The sequence below is a fragment of the Zootermopsis nevadensis genome, unplaced genomic scaffold, assembly GCF_977971745.1.
Source record: "Zootermopsis nevadensis isolate Lab colony 2312 unplaced genomic scaffold, Znev_1.0 Znev_ptg000011l, whole genome shotgun sequence".
Taxonomy (NCBI): domain Eukaryota; kingdom Metazoa; phylum Arthropoda; class Insecta; order Blattodea; family Termopsidae; genus Zootermopsis; species Zootermopsis nevadensis.
Window position 1 is genome coordinate 18,091,466 of NW_028259143.1, and position 16,327 is coordinate 18,107,792.

At 39.1% G+C, this 16,327-nt stretch overlaps 1 protein-coding gene across 11 annotated transcripts in view; it reads right to left on the reverse strand.

Moving 5' to 3' along the window:
- LOC110831562 (motile sperm domain-containing protein 2) overlaps positions 1–16,327 on the reverse strand; it is a 367,668-nt gene that overhangs the window by 3,920 nt on the left and 347,421 nt on the right. For 7 of the 11 annotated variants that reach the window (XM_087347503.1, XM_087347506.1, XM_087347505.1 and 4 more), the window contains 8 exons: positions 10,037–10,179; positions 7,363–7,509; positions 6,624–6,801; positions 5,255–5,418; positions 4,967–5,169; positions 2,759–2,849; positions 2,345–2,457; positions 795–992 (listed from right to left, as the gene is read on the reverse strand). In XM_087347503.1, the coding sequence (XP_087203629.1) occupies positions 795–992; positions 2,345–2,457; positions 2,759–2,849; positions 4,967–5,169; positions 5,255–5,418; positions 6,624–6,801; positions 7,363–7,509; positions 10,037–10,118 (1,176 nt within the window). In that variant the 5' untranslated portion in view covers positions 10,119–10,179. Of the gene's footprint in view, positions 1–794; positions 993–2,344; positions 2,458–2,758; positions 2,850–4,966; positions 5,170–5,254; positions 5,419–6,623; positions 6,802–7,362; positions 7,510–10,036; positions 10,180–10,305; positions 10,636–16,327 lie in introns of those variants that run through there. The other 4 variants (XM_087347507.1, XM_087347501.1, XM_087347499.1 and 1 more) reach the window with 4 other exon arrangements.

The following is a 16,327-nucleotide window of genomic DNA, read 5'->3' on the forward strand; positions in this document are numbered from 1 at the left end:
ACTGACGACACATTAAAAAGTCCCCATAATTTGTAAGATTTGAGGTTTTCACAGCGGTGAGTACGAAGATTTCTGTCTTCTAGGTTGTTGCGCTGTGTAGTCTGGTCGATGTTAACCAACGTTTCAGAGGTCATACTGTCTCCGTCATCAGGGCGATATAATTTACAGATATCTTCAATTATGAACTAAGAAATGCCAAGGAAAACCCATGGGGGGCAATCCTGGTTTGTGTTCACAGGGCATTGGTCATCTAACCCTTTAGAGGGCAGAGGCCCCGTGGTTTCCAATCCAGTGAGAGAAATGCCCTGAGGGGTCAAAGGTGCAGGGAGCAAGCCAAGTCGGCTAGGCTCCAGAGTGAAGCAAGATGAAGGGGTCAAAAGCCTGGGGTGGAAGTCCCAGGGGGGGTAGAAGAACCTCTGAAGTGCAACACCCTGAGCCTGTCTGGTGTTGTGGGGAACTCCTGGGGTTGTCTTGTTCCTAGGCTGAAAAATGCAAGACAGAGAGAGGCATGGACATGCCCGAAAGGCGTTCTTCGCACACATTGCAGCATGAAGACCTAAAAAGTAAAATCTTACAATGAAAATTAAAATGTAAATGACGTAATCTATACTATAATCTGAAGACTGAAACCAAAGCTCATTCTGTTATGATATTATCAATCACTTTTGATATTTTTGTCATAACTACTGTGATATCATACATCTTTTTTTTTTTTACCAAATGCCTTTGCACTAATTAAACTCAGATATACGTAACCTAGAATTGACAAAGTTTTCAAATATGAAACCTCCTACCTTCCAGAGCTCTGAGAGTTCCTGTGGTGTCATGTCTGCCGAGTCAACAGGCAAGTTCATAACAAGGAACTTGTCTCTTGAGAGCCCAGGGAACTGAAAGTCTGGCTGGAGCACCACATTAACGGTGACGGACGCTGCTGGGACCAACGTTCCGGTGCTAGGACGTACTCTGAACTTTTCTGGAGAAGTGGTTTTGATCTGGAATTTTTAATACTAGCTGTCAGTCACTAATGAAAGAAGTTAAACATCCAACTGCCTTCAGGAACAATCAAATCTTTGATTCAAGTTCAGGAAGTTTCAAACTACAGACAGTAAATCTGCGAGGCATTTTGGCAGCTCGACTGCCATCCTGCCTTTTACTTTACCTGTAGGATATTTTACTGTGTTAAGTGGGTAATTTGTCAGAATGGCATGGTGTGTCCTCAGGTTGCAGATAGAGAAGGCCTCCAGAGGGGATATAATGACCAAGGAGTTGTGGACATTCAACAAGGAACGGTCCTCTAGCTTGCACTATGGGTGTAGGACTAAGAACTCACCATAAAAAGCAACAAGTTATGAAATGTTACACAGGGCCCCAGACATGGACAGATTTTTTGAAATGATCTAAGCAAATGAATATGGACAACAGATTCAAACGCAGAATGTCAGGAGTCTCTATAGGCCAGGACAAGAGAATTAGCAAGACGCTAGTTACATATAAGGAGGTCAGATGGAACAATCGTAGCACTCGGCCAGCAGGTGGTTGTGCTTCATATATGGAAATGTGTATTTTCACTTAGGGACAGGTTTTTCATACAAAAATGGACCACATAAGCACTTAATTTACTGGGTGAAATTTCGTAATTTCTATAGCTTATAGCTGAGATGATTATTACCAGTCAAAAACTTCACATGAACATGTATCTGATTCTTAACAATTATGGAGCTATGGACGTTTGGCATTGAAAAATAAAAACGAAGAAGCATTTGGTAAATGTTATAAATAAATTTACAATAACTGCTGGAAATGGCCACCCTCAACTCAAGATCTGTGAATCATGTGCATAGCTTGCAATAATTTATTATGACCATCCATCATGTGGGCCGCAGCATCCACAATGCAATGAAGTGACGTGTCTCATGTTTAAAACTTTTTTATCAATGCAGTAGTCAACTGTCATTGAGCCAATTACAAATTAGTCATTTGTATGATCACCCACTTTGAGGTGTTAAGTATGGACACGCGCCTTCTTCGTTAGTTTAAAGTTTAGATGCAAAAGTGTTAATGCTGACAGTTTCAAATATCCAGTTCAGTAGACGATAAATATCGTAAAAGTTCTGACGGTCACAAGTATGAAGATGGCTGTCTTCTCAGTTGTGCTCATTTCTGAGGTGCTTGCTGCCTCCATGATCAGGGTGATGGCAACAACCCATAAGACACTCATCTTCATGCTTACCACCACCAGAAACCAAAATCTCACCAAGAATACCTTCATAAAACATTACCTCTTTTGCACACACGAATTTTGTCAGCGAGTATTTATCTTACCTTAATTCACGGGAATTCTCACCTTATAAGCGATTATCTTGTTACCATTATTAGTCAACGTAACACTCCCCATTAACTCATCATCTTTATTGGTAAAGTAGATGACATCAGGGGGATGGATGGACAGAGATGAATCTGGACAAAAAGACAAACTGTGCAATACAACGAAATGCTAGTGCATTCTTGTCTTCAGGGTTTTGGCCACACATTAATTAAGTTTAGTACTATGCATTAAGTTTAGTACTAGAACCATAACAGGAAAAGATGTGAAACGAACATTAACCTTATCGTACGGGAACTGGGGATTTAAACTCCTGTAAAATGGGACTGCCAGCTGGATTATCAACTCTTGGTATTAATGGTACTACAACAGTCAGCTCGACTACACGCAAGCCACGAGGCACTGCTGATACGTTTAATGATGAAGTGTACCTACTTGGTAAAGATGCGCCATCAACTCTGATTCCTGTATCACCAAAACCAGCAGGATACGAGTCTACTGATGGCGAACCATCAGCAAAGTGAACCTGCAGGCATTAATAAACAGAATAAAAACATCTCCTTGATGACGGAGGCAGCAAGGATCTCTGAAACGTTGGTAAACTTCTACAATTACAACCGTATATAAAGTGTGTTAAGTCCAGTGCTGAAGTCAGTGGGGTGCAGAGATACCACCATACATCTTCGTACTTCTAAAACAATCGTAACGTTCCTGCTGCCACCATCGGTAAGGTCCTTTAGTCTCAGTGGTCATAGGTCATGAGTCTAGAAGTGGGTAGAGTGGAGTCTGAACCGCGAAGGGTCGTAGCCTGTTTCATCAGGGCTGTAATGGTGACCAATTAGCTTTCCATATGGTGGAAGCGCCTCACACTGGGCACTGCCAGAATTACTTTCCTTGGCTTCTATACCAGTTTATTCTACTAAGTACACGCACTACAATTGTGGAAGCTATCATACGTAAACTATATCTAACAACTGATCACTGAGCTCTTCCAAATTTTAAACGGGGAGCCAGTTCTTCGTTGTGCTTATCTCCTTGGAGCCTGGCTTTAAAATGACAATTGCTCGGGTACCTACATGTGGATTATCGCGCCGGCATCTGCAGTTACGAAGCAGAAGCAAAACTGTTTGCACTGCTGATACTACGATCTTTCGTGCGCAAATGACCAGTTGTTTCACTTTATCTTTGTTACACAATCAATTTCCTTTGAGAAAACTTAAAACCATCTCAAGAACCTCTCAAAATTCTGCTACCTTGGGAGGAGGAAAACAAAATTTATTCTCTTATATATTTTTTTTATTTGTGGATGGGCCAAATTCAATTGAATCATCAACCGGCACAAAGATTCAGCAGGCCAACTCAAAAAACTTTTTAATAATCATTGGACAACAATTTAACAGCAAGATAAACTAAATGAATTTTGTTGATTGATGATTATATGTAATTGTCCTGGATGTTCTATATCGTAGGCCATATGTAAGTTATGACCAATGACAAATCAAGGACTGAAATTTGCAAGTGAAGGTTCTGTTTAACATTGTGGTGATTCAAAAACAAAATAGCAACAGTTAATTGAAACAAGGGGGCAGGGGGAAGGACTCAGCACAAACTAATCTCTAATTGCCCTGATATTGGACGCAATATGTTCCTCTGAAACACGGGTACACAGCTGAAATATAAAACTTAAAAGAGTTTTGCATGGATGTGAAACTTGGCCTCTTACATTAAGGGAAAAATACAGACTGAATATTTGAGTCCCATAAAACACACGAATTTTTGACTATTTGGGCTGCTATCAGCTTCTCATGAAGTACAGTACTGTGCTGCATGGAACGAGTTAAAGACCTATATATGGTTTCTAGGAACTTCCCACCATGAAAGCAATTCTTCATACCATAAGGATAAAGACAAGTTAAGCCAAGTGCACATGGCGTAACGGTTCACCAATTTTGACCTTTGCACCTGTATGCGGATTCCTCACAGCTTCATCTACACGCAGAACGACATGTTGGTATTCACGTAAAGTGTCTTTTGTTATTCAACTTTAACATGAACTGGAATGTGTCATAAAATCTTCTTCTTCTTCTTCTTGTAGCGTTATAACCCTATGTGGGTCTTAGCTTGTTCGACGAGTTTTTTCCATTCCGTCCTATCATTCACAATTCTTCTCCATCCCCTCACTCCCATCCTCCTCCACGCCATCTACCCATCGTTTCCGTGGTCTCCCTCTCATTCTTATTCCCATCGGTCTCCATTCCGTCACTGTTCTAGTTACCCTCTTTCCTTCCATTCTTGCAACGTGGCCAAGCCAGGCTAACCTTTTGCTTTTCATCAGCCTCACGATATCTGCTCCCTGTATGATACAATCTAGTTCGTGATTCATCCTAATTCTCCAGGAGCCATCACTATTCTGTGTTGGACCACAGATTTTCCGTAATATTTTATTAAAATGCGCAAAAATTTGTTCAGTAGTTCTAAAATTGCTCGTTACACGTGGACAGACAAGCACGGCAAAACAAATAGTAAATTTCTTGCAACGTACTCGTGAGTGCTCCTAAAAAGACATGGGAAGGTCAAAATCAGATGACGAACGTGCTGCAACTATTACCTTGCTATTTTCTAATGTTGCACATTTTTTTATACCTTTTTCTTGCTGTCATCAAATCTATCATAGAGTACAGATGATCGCTGCTCAGGAACAAATGTAAATGTGTAATCATCGAAACCTCCCCAGCACTTCAGAGCTTGGTCAGGTTCAACATACTCTTTCAGATTTGTTTTATTTATAAACTTTATTTTTTGAACTGCCTTTGCTGGTAGCCAGGATTTTATTATTTTGAAGGCCGCTAAAACAGAAAGGACACAACGTCAAAATGACATCCCTATATATATAAAACAGGATGTTTTTTATGCACAGCACATACTACTTACCATTTAAAATCCATGGCATTTCGAATACCAGAACGTAATTAAGGAAATCAGGATAATACATATTAAACAAGCCAATTAGGTACTTGATAAATTCCATATCCATATTTGACATCCCAGTATCTGCCATGTCAAAGAAGATGCTGATCTGATTACCATTACCCAGCCTGAAAAATCAAATTTGTGACACAGAATTTGTTCCAAAATGGTGGGTCACTGCCATGAAGACAGCAATTTCACTAATCCACTTAATGTCTAAGAAATCCATAAACCCAAATGAAAAAAGAAGAACGTTACGAATAACCGTTGCGGTAAACACAGAGATGGCAAACTCTATGATGAGAGTGGGCATTATGTGGCAGGAGGAAGCAGAGCCGGAAAAAGAAATAATTATAGGAATGGTACGGATAACGCGTAAAAATGGCAAAAAGGGAAGACAACAGAAAGGAAAGTCTGAGAGCTCTGCTGGTCCACCTGTCAGGACAAGAACCGACCTCAGTCCATGATGTACATCTTTATTCACATTAGGGATTTTCCTTTTAAGTAACAGTTGTAATAACAGTTTTACTTCCTTCAACTTGTAAGAGTAATTTCCTTTAAGCAACCCATGACATCAAGTGATTCTGGAAAATACATGACACCTATAAAACAGGTTTATTACGAAGACTGCTGTCTTCTGGCCACCGCATCAAACTCCAGGACACCTCTATCCTGTCAACAAAATCTGGATAAGTGGATCGGATGATCAGGGAGGCCATCAAAATTGAATTACGTCCCAACAACTTCAACAGGGAGGATGGACTTCGCCCGAGCCAGTCACGGAAGCCCCTCATTCACTCTCTCCGAGGGCTCCATAAGCATCCCAGAGAGCATTGATTGTCCCACCCGGGCCACTAACCACTACTCGGCCCTTTTCAGGGCACATCCAGCCCCAGCCATTGCTCCCTTCCACTCTCCTGCTTCCTCCCACATCTTGACCGCCCAACTCCCGTGTGTTCGGTGTCCCACCTGACGAACTCCCTAAGGCCCTCAAATGGGCTGTTCCTCAGACCTCACTATCTTTCTTTCCTTCTCTCTATCTCTCTAGCACGCGCTATGACACGCCGACACACTACTATTGGTTCCCACGCCCTCGCCTGATTCTGACACCAGTCCCCGCTGGTTAGGATTAGGCTACTCCTTTTACTGTCCAGTCCCTACAACTCTGGCGCTTTCCGCTCGCATGGCTCATTCATCACCCTGATGATGGAGGTAGCATGGACCTCTGAAACGCTGTTGGACATCTACCAGACTACACGGCACAAGAACCCAGAAGACAGCAATCTTCAGACTCACCGCTGTGAAAACCTCAAATCCTACACAGGTTTATTACCTCTCAAGCCGTTCAAACCAATACACAACACATCTCTTCAAGTCTTCCATATCTCGCTGCCCTTTCACATGTTTTTTAGATTTAAATATAAGGAGAATCTTTCCATCTTTATCTTTGTTATGAGCAAACAAGCTGCCATCTTGAAGATAATCTAACCTCACATTATTTTCATTGATTTCTGAAATTGAAAATTTCATAATTAGCAACATTTACATAACAATCACATCAAAACAAGGATAATTATCACAATTTCCGAACAACTGTGACCAGATATGCGCAGTTCACATTTTGCCGAGTGGCCCGTTCATACACCTGCATGTTCATTATCACTGATATTCCTCGTCTAACAAGACTGAACTTTGGTATGTTTAGTGTTCTTTTCAATGACAACATTAACAAAGAAACAGAAAATTGCATTAATCGGATGAAAAAAAGTATAAAGTAAAGTCATTCTTGTGCTTAATTAAGCACCACACCATGATGGGGGGAGATGGGCTTTCTCTCTGTGCTCTGGCCAAGCTGAGGCCCACCACGCCTTATCCTCGGGGGCACCCCCTCCAGTGCCAAGCACCCCAACACCACTCCAGATTCCCCCAGGTCAAATAACCCTACCAAACCTACCAGATCATTTGGTTGAGTTCAGATGTTTGTGCTAGTGAGGATGATTACGATTGTTAGATAGCAGAAAGTTTACTAACAAATGGGATTCCCCTAGAAGAGCAGCAGTATTATCACTTACCATTGGTCCCAAATTTCTTCCGCCATTCACAAGAATCCCAAAGTCGCTGTAACGCAAGCTGCACGTCAATTTCCGAGTGCACAAGAAATCGTTTCAACCAATCATCGCTATTCTTTACCCGAGCCAGATCGGCAGGATGAAACCCTTCTATAAAATAAGAGAAACAAATTTCTTTTATAGCACTTACTTACGCGTTCATAATTTGCATGTCAAGTCATGGGGGATAATGTAATTGCATAACATATAACCCACAGGGGCAATGAAACATTACACGTCTGCATTTTCAACACAAAACTCTGTAATATGGTTTCACTGGTGCACTAATATGGTGATGAGGTAAGAGTGGCCCTTCAAAGGGCCAGAAAGGGAGGTGGAGTCTGACAAGAATGTGGGATTGGGAAGAAATAAGATACGGTCCATGCGATAGGGAGAACCCATACAGAGAACCGGAAATAAAAATGTGTATTTATGCTGGTATTACTTATTGTATTTGTATTATGTCTTTGGCTTAGTACTATGAAGGACTTGAGGAATAGTCTGCCATGAACAACTCAGTTAGAAAATAAACCTGTTTATAAATCTCGCATTTCCGACTTCAAGTCAATTTAAACACCGACATTACGTTCCAGAATATTTGAAAATATGTAAAAGCCAGTAACGCATTTCTTTAACTCGAATAATATCCTCACAGAAGAACAATTTGCAAAAAGAGGTCTCTCAACTTACGAGCCATACATCCAGAAGTTACCACGACTGAATACACGACGTGGAACAACACAAAGTACTAGTACGAGTACCATTTAAAATATTAGTATTTTGGTACCATTTCAAAAACTACTTTAACTGTCTCCTTTTTGCCCTAAATAGTTTTGAGACGTAGGTGGTAGACTGTTTAAGATTTCTATGCCAGTACGGTGACCACGTTTTTAAACACAAAAAGATAAATACTTAAATCTGCACTTAATAACAAAATTGATATTTTGTAACCTTGCTAGAGCATTTGTATAAACCATAATACACCACTACCAAAACCAAATTTTTATGAAACTAAAAGAAATGGTTTAAATCATGCCTCAATGGCAGAAGAATATAAATTAAATCTCCTTATCAAATAACATGTACTTAAACTGGGGCTTCATAAAACAATCTTGAATGCTGGGTCCTCTGTTCATCCTCTTTTCATAAATGATCTACCCCCAGCATAAATTCCGAAACCAAGCCTACACTAAGTATGATACGACGTTTCCATGGTGGCGAGTCACAAGACAGCCATCTTAAGCCTATTGATGCTAGTTATTATTAATCATCCTGATCGTAACTGCTTAATGATGTTACTCCTAGCCTCAATAAATGGTTTAAAGCCAATAACTGACATTCAATTTTGGAAAAAACAAACAATTACATTTCTTATTAACAACAAAATGATTGAAAAAGTAGAAAAAAGCCCACTGAATATTATCCTCAAACTACTCATGAAAACATTTTTTTTAAAATAGTTTACATTGCTTATTTCCATTCCCCCATGTCATATTAAGTTATCTTCTAGGGAAATCCAACAGCCAGCAAGAGTATATAAAATTTAAAACTTTCATGGCAAATAAATGCTGTGTCAATGTTGGGATAAAAACCAATCGCTCAGAGACTTTCTTGGTTGCCATCATCAGAGTCAAAGACCCTCATAACGCAGACAGACCGAGTACCTGAAATTCTGGTTTCTAAATCCATGGATGATCTTATAGGATTTTATATCAGACAGCAAGAATATTTAACATCCAACAGAAAATCATTAGAATAATGACTGGTATTAAAAAATGGTCCCTTAAAGATAAATATTTATAAAATTAAAACACTTCTCCTTGCAAGTGAATTCTTGCTCTTGTTACCGTCGTTCATTTAAGAAAACGTGGAAACGTTTCAAACAAATTCTGACATACACAGTATAAACACAAGGCATAAACATAACCTCCATATGACAAATGCTAACCTCACTAATCAGAAAGGTGCTTTCTATGACGTGTTCCATGACCTTGGTTTGAAGTATATCAATAAATTCTATTCTATTAAAGTCTTCCATACTGCAAGTTTATTACATATTACTGCTGCTCCATAAATTTACACAACAAACAATAATATATGACAATACACATGCTGTCTTTCACATATAAACCTCTTTCGGCCTATTCTGTATTTACTTGATGCTAAAAACAAAGGCATCGTACTTAGTAAAAATTAGCACACAATCTTAAGTTTAATATACCAATGGCATTCAGTGACTAACTACAAATTAATTAAGAAAGAAACTTCTTAGTTGTAGTGCAATGTTAAATAAAACTTTCACAAAATCAGGAAAAATTTTAGGTTATGGTAATAGCAGGTTAAGATACATCAGATATTAAGGTCTGATCAAGAGTTATGAGCAGAATTTGAAGTTTTCACGGCGGTGAGTCCGAAGATGTTTGTCTTCTGATTTGTAGGGTTGTGTAGTCTGGAGGATGATAAACTTCTACCAGACTACACCGAGCTACAACCCAGAAGGCAGCTGTCTAAGAGTTATGTGATTCGATCTACACATTTAACACTTTTGCTTATTCGACTAATATCACCATCTAGGCTAATGTTCTCCAGATCCAAGATAATATTAATTGCCTTTCAAACACATTCTAAAGAAATGTACCTGGATCAGGTGCACCTTCATTTTCTAACTTCTGCAGAAATATTGTTCTCAAATCTTCTATTTGCTGTGCACTTGGTTCCATCTTATGTATTCTCAAATTCGCCTTGAACAACGATCAGCTGCTGGATATGGTTGCGTCCTTCCTATACAACATACAAATAATTTCATACAATAGTACGTTATAATCTGACGGCCGGGGATATCATAAATGAGATTAATGACACTGATTATATTTAAACAGAGTCCCGAATTTCTCTAATAACCCGTACAAAAACCCTTTCTGCTGAACGCATTACTTTCACCCACTAACAGAATTATAATATCAAAGTCTAAATTCATTCTTGCTCCATGCTTGAACTTTACACGACATCCAGTCCTGTCCTCGAGCTAATCGCGTAACCGAACAGTGACGTAAACATCCGAAGTTCGAGTAGTGTGACATTACTAACAGCACGTGTTTTTCGAGACTGCTAGCGTCGTGACCTATCTAAGGTCGAGATATTTCGAAACTCGGTAATGCAAAGTCCTCTCAGATCTCGGGGTTCTACTCCAGCTCCCACAAGCCACGCGCGTTACCGGAACGTAATCAAGCTGTTTGCATCTTTCGTAAGCCAACAGATATTTTGCATGAGCTGTGTTACATACAGCTGCCGACAGGAGGCAGGATTACTGCCTAAGATTTCAGCCGCCGAGTTATTTGTCAGAGAGTAGATGACAGAAAAACTTCGTTTGCACAATCTTGTCCTTTCCAAAGAGCTCCCATTCTTATAACGCACCATAGAATCCATCTGCTCTTTTTGTGCAAAAGAACATGAAATTATTGTTTTATTAGAATTATTTTTATCGTGTGAGACACTGTACCTAAGTAGGATCTGAGATTTCCACGGCTCTCTCTCGCTCTTTATCATTATTTATTATTATATTTACAATTATCAGACACTCCTTTTCGATTTTGCACTTCTTAAGCTTATCTCGAAGCTTGTTTGTGTCTTATTCATGTTACCCCTTACCATCGTCTTCTTACTCTTCCTGTCACCTACTTATAATAGTTATAAATGTTATCAACTGAAAATGTTGAATGCATTTTTCTGTAATAATCAATGCTAATTTTAAAATGTCCTGCACACTCTGTATTTATACTGTGGCTTATAATTAAAGCAATAAGCTCTGATGATGATCACGTAAGGTCGAAACTAGTCAGGTTGTAATCAAATACATTCAGATGGTTATTTTGTTGTCTCGAACATAAATGGGGCAGTTTGGATTATGCATAATATGGGTCTTATTTTAGGTATGTTTAATAGTTTTGAAGTTCTGCGAGTACTTTAAGAGGCAACGCGCTTTGTTCTGGTGAAAAGAGACGTCCTCAGACACAAAAACAGCGACCATGCGCTATCAGACCTGAGAAATGGGCCTATTAGAGATGCAGGAAACGTTTACAGACTCTTTCTGCACAGAAATAACGAGGCATCATTAACAGAGGTCATTTCACTTAAGAATTGTTTCCTGTTCTTCGAGAAAGGTGAAAGGAGAGGATGACATGGAAATTCTCGTCGACTTCGCTGGCGTATCTAAAAGGAAAGATTATAAACTGATACAAAGCTGATATAAGGGAACCTACCAAAGCGAACGAAGATCGAATTAAACTTCTATATTTTCAGCTCAAAAGTTTCCTTTGTCGTTTTCTACACTTGAGGACACAAACCTCCTTTGATTTTTTTAACAGTCTTATACACTTAATTTTAAATTATACAAAGCCTAATTAGCTGGTATAAACAAGCTTCCATTTCACTTTGGGTAAGATGGATGTCTGCAAAAAATATTCACACTGTGAGAACGACCTTTAAAACATGTCTTCATATCATCAGTAATATTAGCTCGGAAGCGACAGGTGATACACATTTGATTCTCAAGACAGGAATTAACAAGTCTGCTTACAGAACTGCATGTCTTGGTGGACGTAAAATTTTCCATAATCCACTCTTCGGCACTTGGCATAAATTATCTCTTCACTGTCACGTAGTTCGTATGCCCACGTTTTTGTAAACGAAAGACTTTCTTATGAGATTTGTGATAATCCAGGCTGTGATTATGTTGACGTCGGTCTACTGGGTCGTAACGAGGTGCGGATTTGTAGGAAGATATAAATGTTTTGGAGGAACATACTGTCTCATTCTTCAGCACTGATATCCATCTACACGAAGTAAATACTAGAAAGGTCAGAACCGACGAACGCCTTCAGGACCAGCCAGATGAAGATACTAATGCAATTCAAATATCCGTAAATGTACATAACTTTAATACCGGTATGTCTCGTAATTTCATAGAAATTATCTGCTGTCTTGGTTTTCTTGAAACATATCCATCGAACTAATTAATAAATAACTCATTCCCGAGAAGCTGACAGTCGCTCAACTAGTCAAAATCCCAGCCGCTTATTAAGCCCAAATATTAATTAAAGTGATCACGAGAGGCCACCACTGTTCCCTGTCCTTAGTCAGATACATTCAGTGCAGTCTGTCCCACGAAAGTTAAAGTTCATTTTTTAACCTTTTAATCGCCACGTTTTTAATTAACAACCAGGACGATAAAAGATTCTGAACTGCATGGCAGCAAACATTCCCAGGGTTTAATCTTATCTTAATATCTTCATAATTATTTCATGATAAACAACGTTTCAGAAATCGGTTCTGTTTCCACGTGCGCGGGATCCAGTCTGAAGGATCCGTTTAAATCCATTAACTGATATAGGCTCATTTAATTAGATCCTCTCACACCCCCATCTCCAAAACCATCTTAAAAGTTCCATTTCGAATTATCAGGGCAACGGATAACGTACAAAAAGTTTGCTGACTGCAATACATTTTCTTCAAAAGTATTTATAAATATCAAGTTTGTAGTGCATTAGTGCAGACTTTCCTAGAATATTTAAACCAATAAGTGTGGAAGTCAAGTAGTCGTGGTTCGAATCCCATCTACGGAGTAAACGTTGTCCGCGTTTCTCATGAGAGCAAAGGAGGGGAGCCCTTTCCTCGCCATCCCCTCCCCTGCAGTTGGAAAGTCTGTCCCTTGCATTCAGCGGGAAATAATTGAAAGTCAGCGATCCTCGGACGTTATTTCAAGAGTTGTAAGAGATTGGTGATCCGATTCAATGGCGTAAGAGGCTTAGAAAATAGTGGGGCAGGAAGAAAGAGATTAGTTTTGATATTAATATTTCCCCTAGGATTTTGTCTGACGTGTATGAACCATTCAAAGAAATTCATCGGTATCATTATCACAAGCACGCAGAAAAATGCGAAAAGTAAGTGAATATTAATAACTAATCGAAAAATCAATTTCATTTCAACAATTTTAAATTTCGCATTTCAAAGCACGAAGTAAACTGACCGTCACTGCGATATTCCGAATTATGACCCGTAGACTTGAGGGTGGTTACAGTTATTTCAGAGAAACGTATCGCCACAGCGAAAGCCTTATCTCAAATGTTGACCCTGAGTTCGTCGTCAGTACTTCCTTTAATGTAATTCCGTTTCGCATTTCTAGTGCCAGTCGCAGGGCTTACAAAACTCAATGACTTACGGCCATTTCGGTTTCAAAAGCCCAACTAAAATCCATAACATTTCGTGAAGAGCATGAATTATGGAGCCTCTGATTACGCAGGTTACTTCAGCCTCCTGCCACCATGACACTGCATTATTTTCCCTAGCATTTAATTAAATAATTAAATCACTGTTGTCATAAGAAATGTTTTAAGCGGAAAAATTATATTTACGTAATCATCAATTTTTAATTTTGAGAAAATCGACAAAGTTCGATATGAGCTTAATTTAAATTGGGGGTTGTATCTTACCGATGCTAAGTATAATTAAAATTAAACAGATCAGTGCCATAGTTAATCGAAATACGGTGAATAGTTTATTAGAACATAATGTGGACAAGCATACGATTAGTTTTAAGCATTTTGCGCAAAACTGAATAACACGGATCAGAAGAAAATATCGTATGTGTGAGAACTGGGGCGAAGTGTCCCAGGATCGTGTCCAAATGATGAAGGTAGAGTAAACATTGACGACGCTGATATTACCGGATCTGGAGTTCTAACGCCAGACATTTGAAGAAGCTTCGTCCAACAGAAGGAGTTACGAGAACACACGGGCAAACAGATGTCTCTGGAACCAAACGCCCAATCTCGTTTTCACTGTCTAGTCCAGTGTCCCGCAACCGGTGTGCTGCAAGGTTTCTCTTGTCCGCGAACTTTTATAATAAACCGCACCTTATCGTATCTTATATTTCGTAATTAAAATCAACAAGTTCGTGCTCGCACACAAACAGGTTCATTCATAATCGATAATTTTATTCAATACATCTTAATTCTTTGTTGTCATACGTTTGCACTTTTTGTAGGGCATGAGCAAACATGTTTATGTCATGTGGTGTGCCGCCGTGTTTCTGAAAGGTCGAGGAGTGCCGCGGGTTAAAAACGTTGGCCTAATCCAAGAGAACAAACAGTTCAGTGTCGCGCGTGTTGCAGAGGGGAAGGGCGCCGCGAGTCGAGAGATGTTTTCCGATAATCGGATATATGAACAAAGACATGGGAGATCGAAAATCAACAAACGCCAGTTTCAGTTGGCCTCACGTCACTCCCTTCACGATTTTAATCGCTTCACCTTGCCTGTTCCTCCACGGCTTCTCTATTTGATTTTTTCTATAATTCTTTTCCCATCCACCTCCACTCTACAAAAATTTTCACATCAACTTTCAGCATTCTACAACCACCCACTGCCTTTCTTAGACACTCCTTAAGCTTCGTATCATGTAATTCTGCCTCTTATTCAATCACCTGCTTCCAGATTTTTATCGCACTGTGCCGCCCCCTTCGTATATACCCACATGTCCAAGGTTTCCCTGCACACACATAGTGAATATTGCCTGTGTTCCAGCTTCTTCAATTTATGCGGCGAGCGTCTTAACCTAGCGTTGGCATTCCACACCTGTTTTCTATTTAGGCTTGTTATGATTTAAATTGTAATTTACATTTGTTTAATTATTTGTTTATATCTATTGTTTAATGAATACTACTCTATTTCCTTCTTTAATGCCTATTTTAACTGCACATTTACGTCTTTTCAGATGTACTTTTTCAGCAAAGATTTGTTGCCTGAGGCAGAGATCTGTACAATTAGCGATTTTCAGAGAAACAATTAACCCACTGTTATTAGTGAAGGTTCTACACGCTGAGCGGTGAAACAAACGGGGCGAAGCAAAATCTCCTTCTTTCTCATTAAATTCGCTATTCCATTTGTGTCTCACTCGTAATGAATCTCGCAGAAATTAATTTAACGTTCTTCATTCGTAACTGAGTCACATGAATGCGTAGCGTAGTTTAACGATTCCTAGCCCATTACTGGATTCAAAACAATAAGTAATACAAAGCAGTTGTGCACGTAAATTACAATTTTTAATCAACTCATATCCAAATGAGATTAGAGCAAACAAGTTGAAATCGTGTTTAAACTAAGAGGTGGAACATTTTTGAAAAGTTTTCTTCTCTTGTTAAGCTTAAACGATCTTCCGCGATAAAGTTCCAATCGTTTAACGAGTCTATCCAAGAAAAGTTCCACTTCTAGAACTAGTTTAGTTTCAGATTTATAAAACCCGTTCCGTCAAGTCTCATCTCTTTCAGGGACAACCTCTGTATCTTTTCCCAGCAGGTTTATAATACAGTGCCATCACTGGCTGGCGTAATATATTTCTCTGCCTTCTTTCTATATTATCTTTTAAAATTTTCTTCATAACCTCGTATGTATTCCATCATATTTGTAACAAGCAATCTTTCCTTTATGTCTAAATTCCTTTGGCGGTCCAATTTTGTAAATCCCAGCAGTGGCCTTTAAGATTTACTTTGCTGCATCCAAATGTTGGTTGTCTCTGGTATTCAAAACCCACATCTCACCTACACATTTGAGTGTTGCCTTTGAGGTTATGAATACTTAATTTTGTCTGTATTGTCCTTTGTTTGCCGACATTTAATATTTCTATTATGCCACTCGTTCTATTATATGTTTGCAGTTTAAAGAACACGTCCTTTTCAAATTCTGAAATTCCCTTTTATAAATTCCAACACTTCTGACTGACATATCCCATTAGCACTATTTTTAACATTCTGTTGCCACAAATTCCCATTTGACGTTGATGTTGGCATTTTTATATTAAGTTTCTTTTCAATCGTATTTCATCGATATGAGGAAATTTGTACTTCGGATTTGATCATCTGCATATTTAACGTGCATC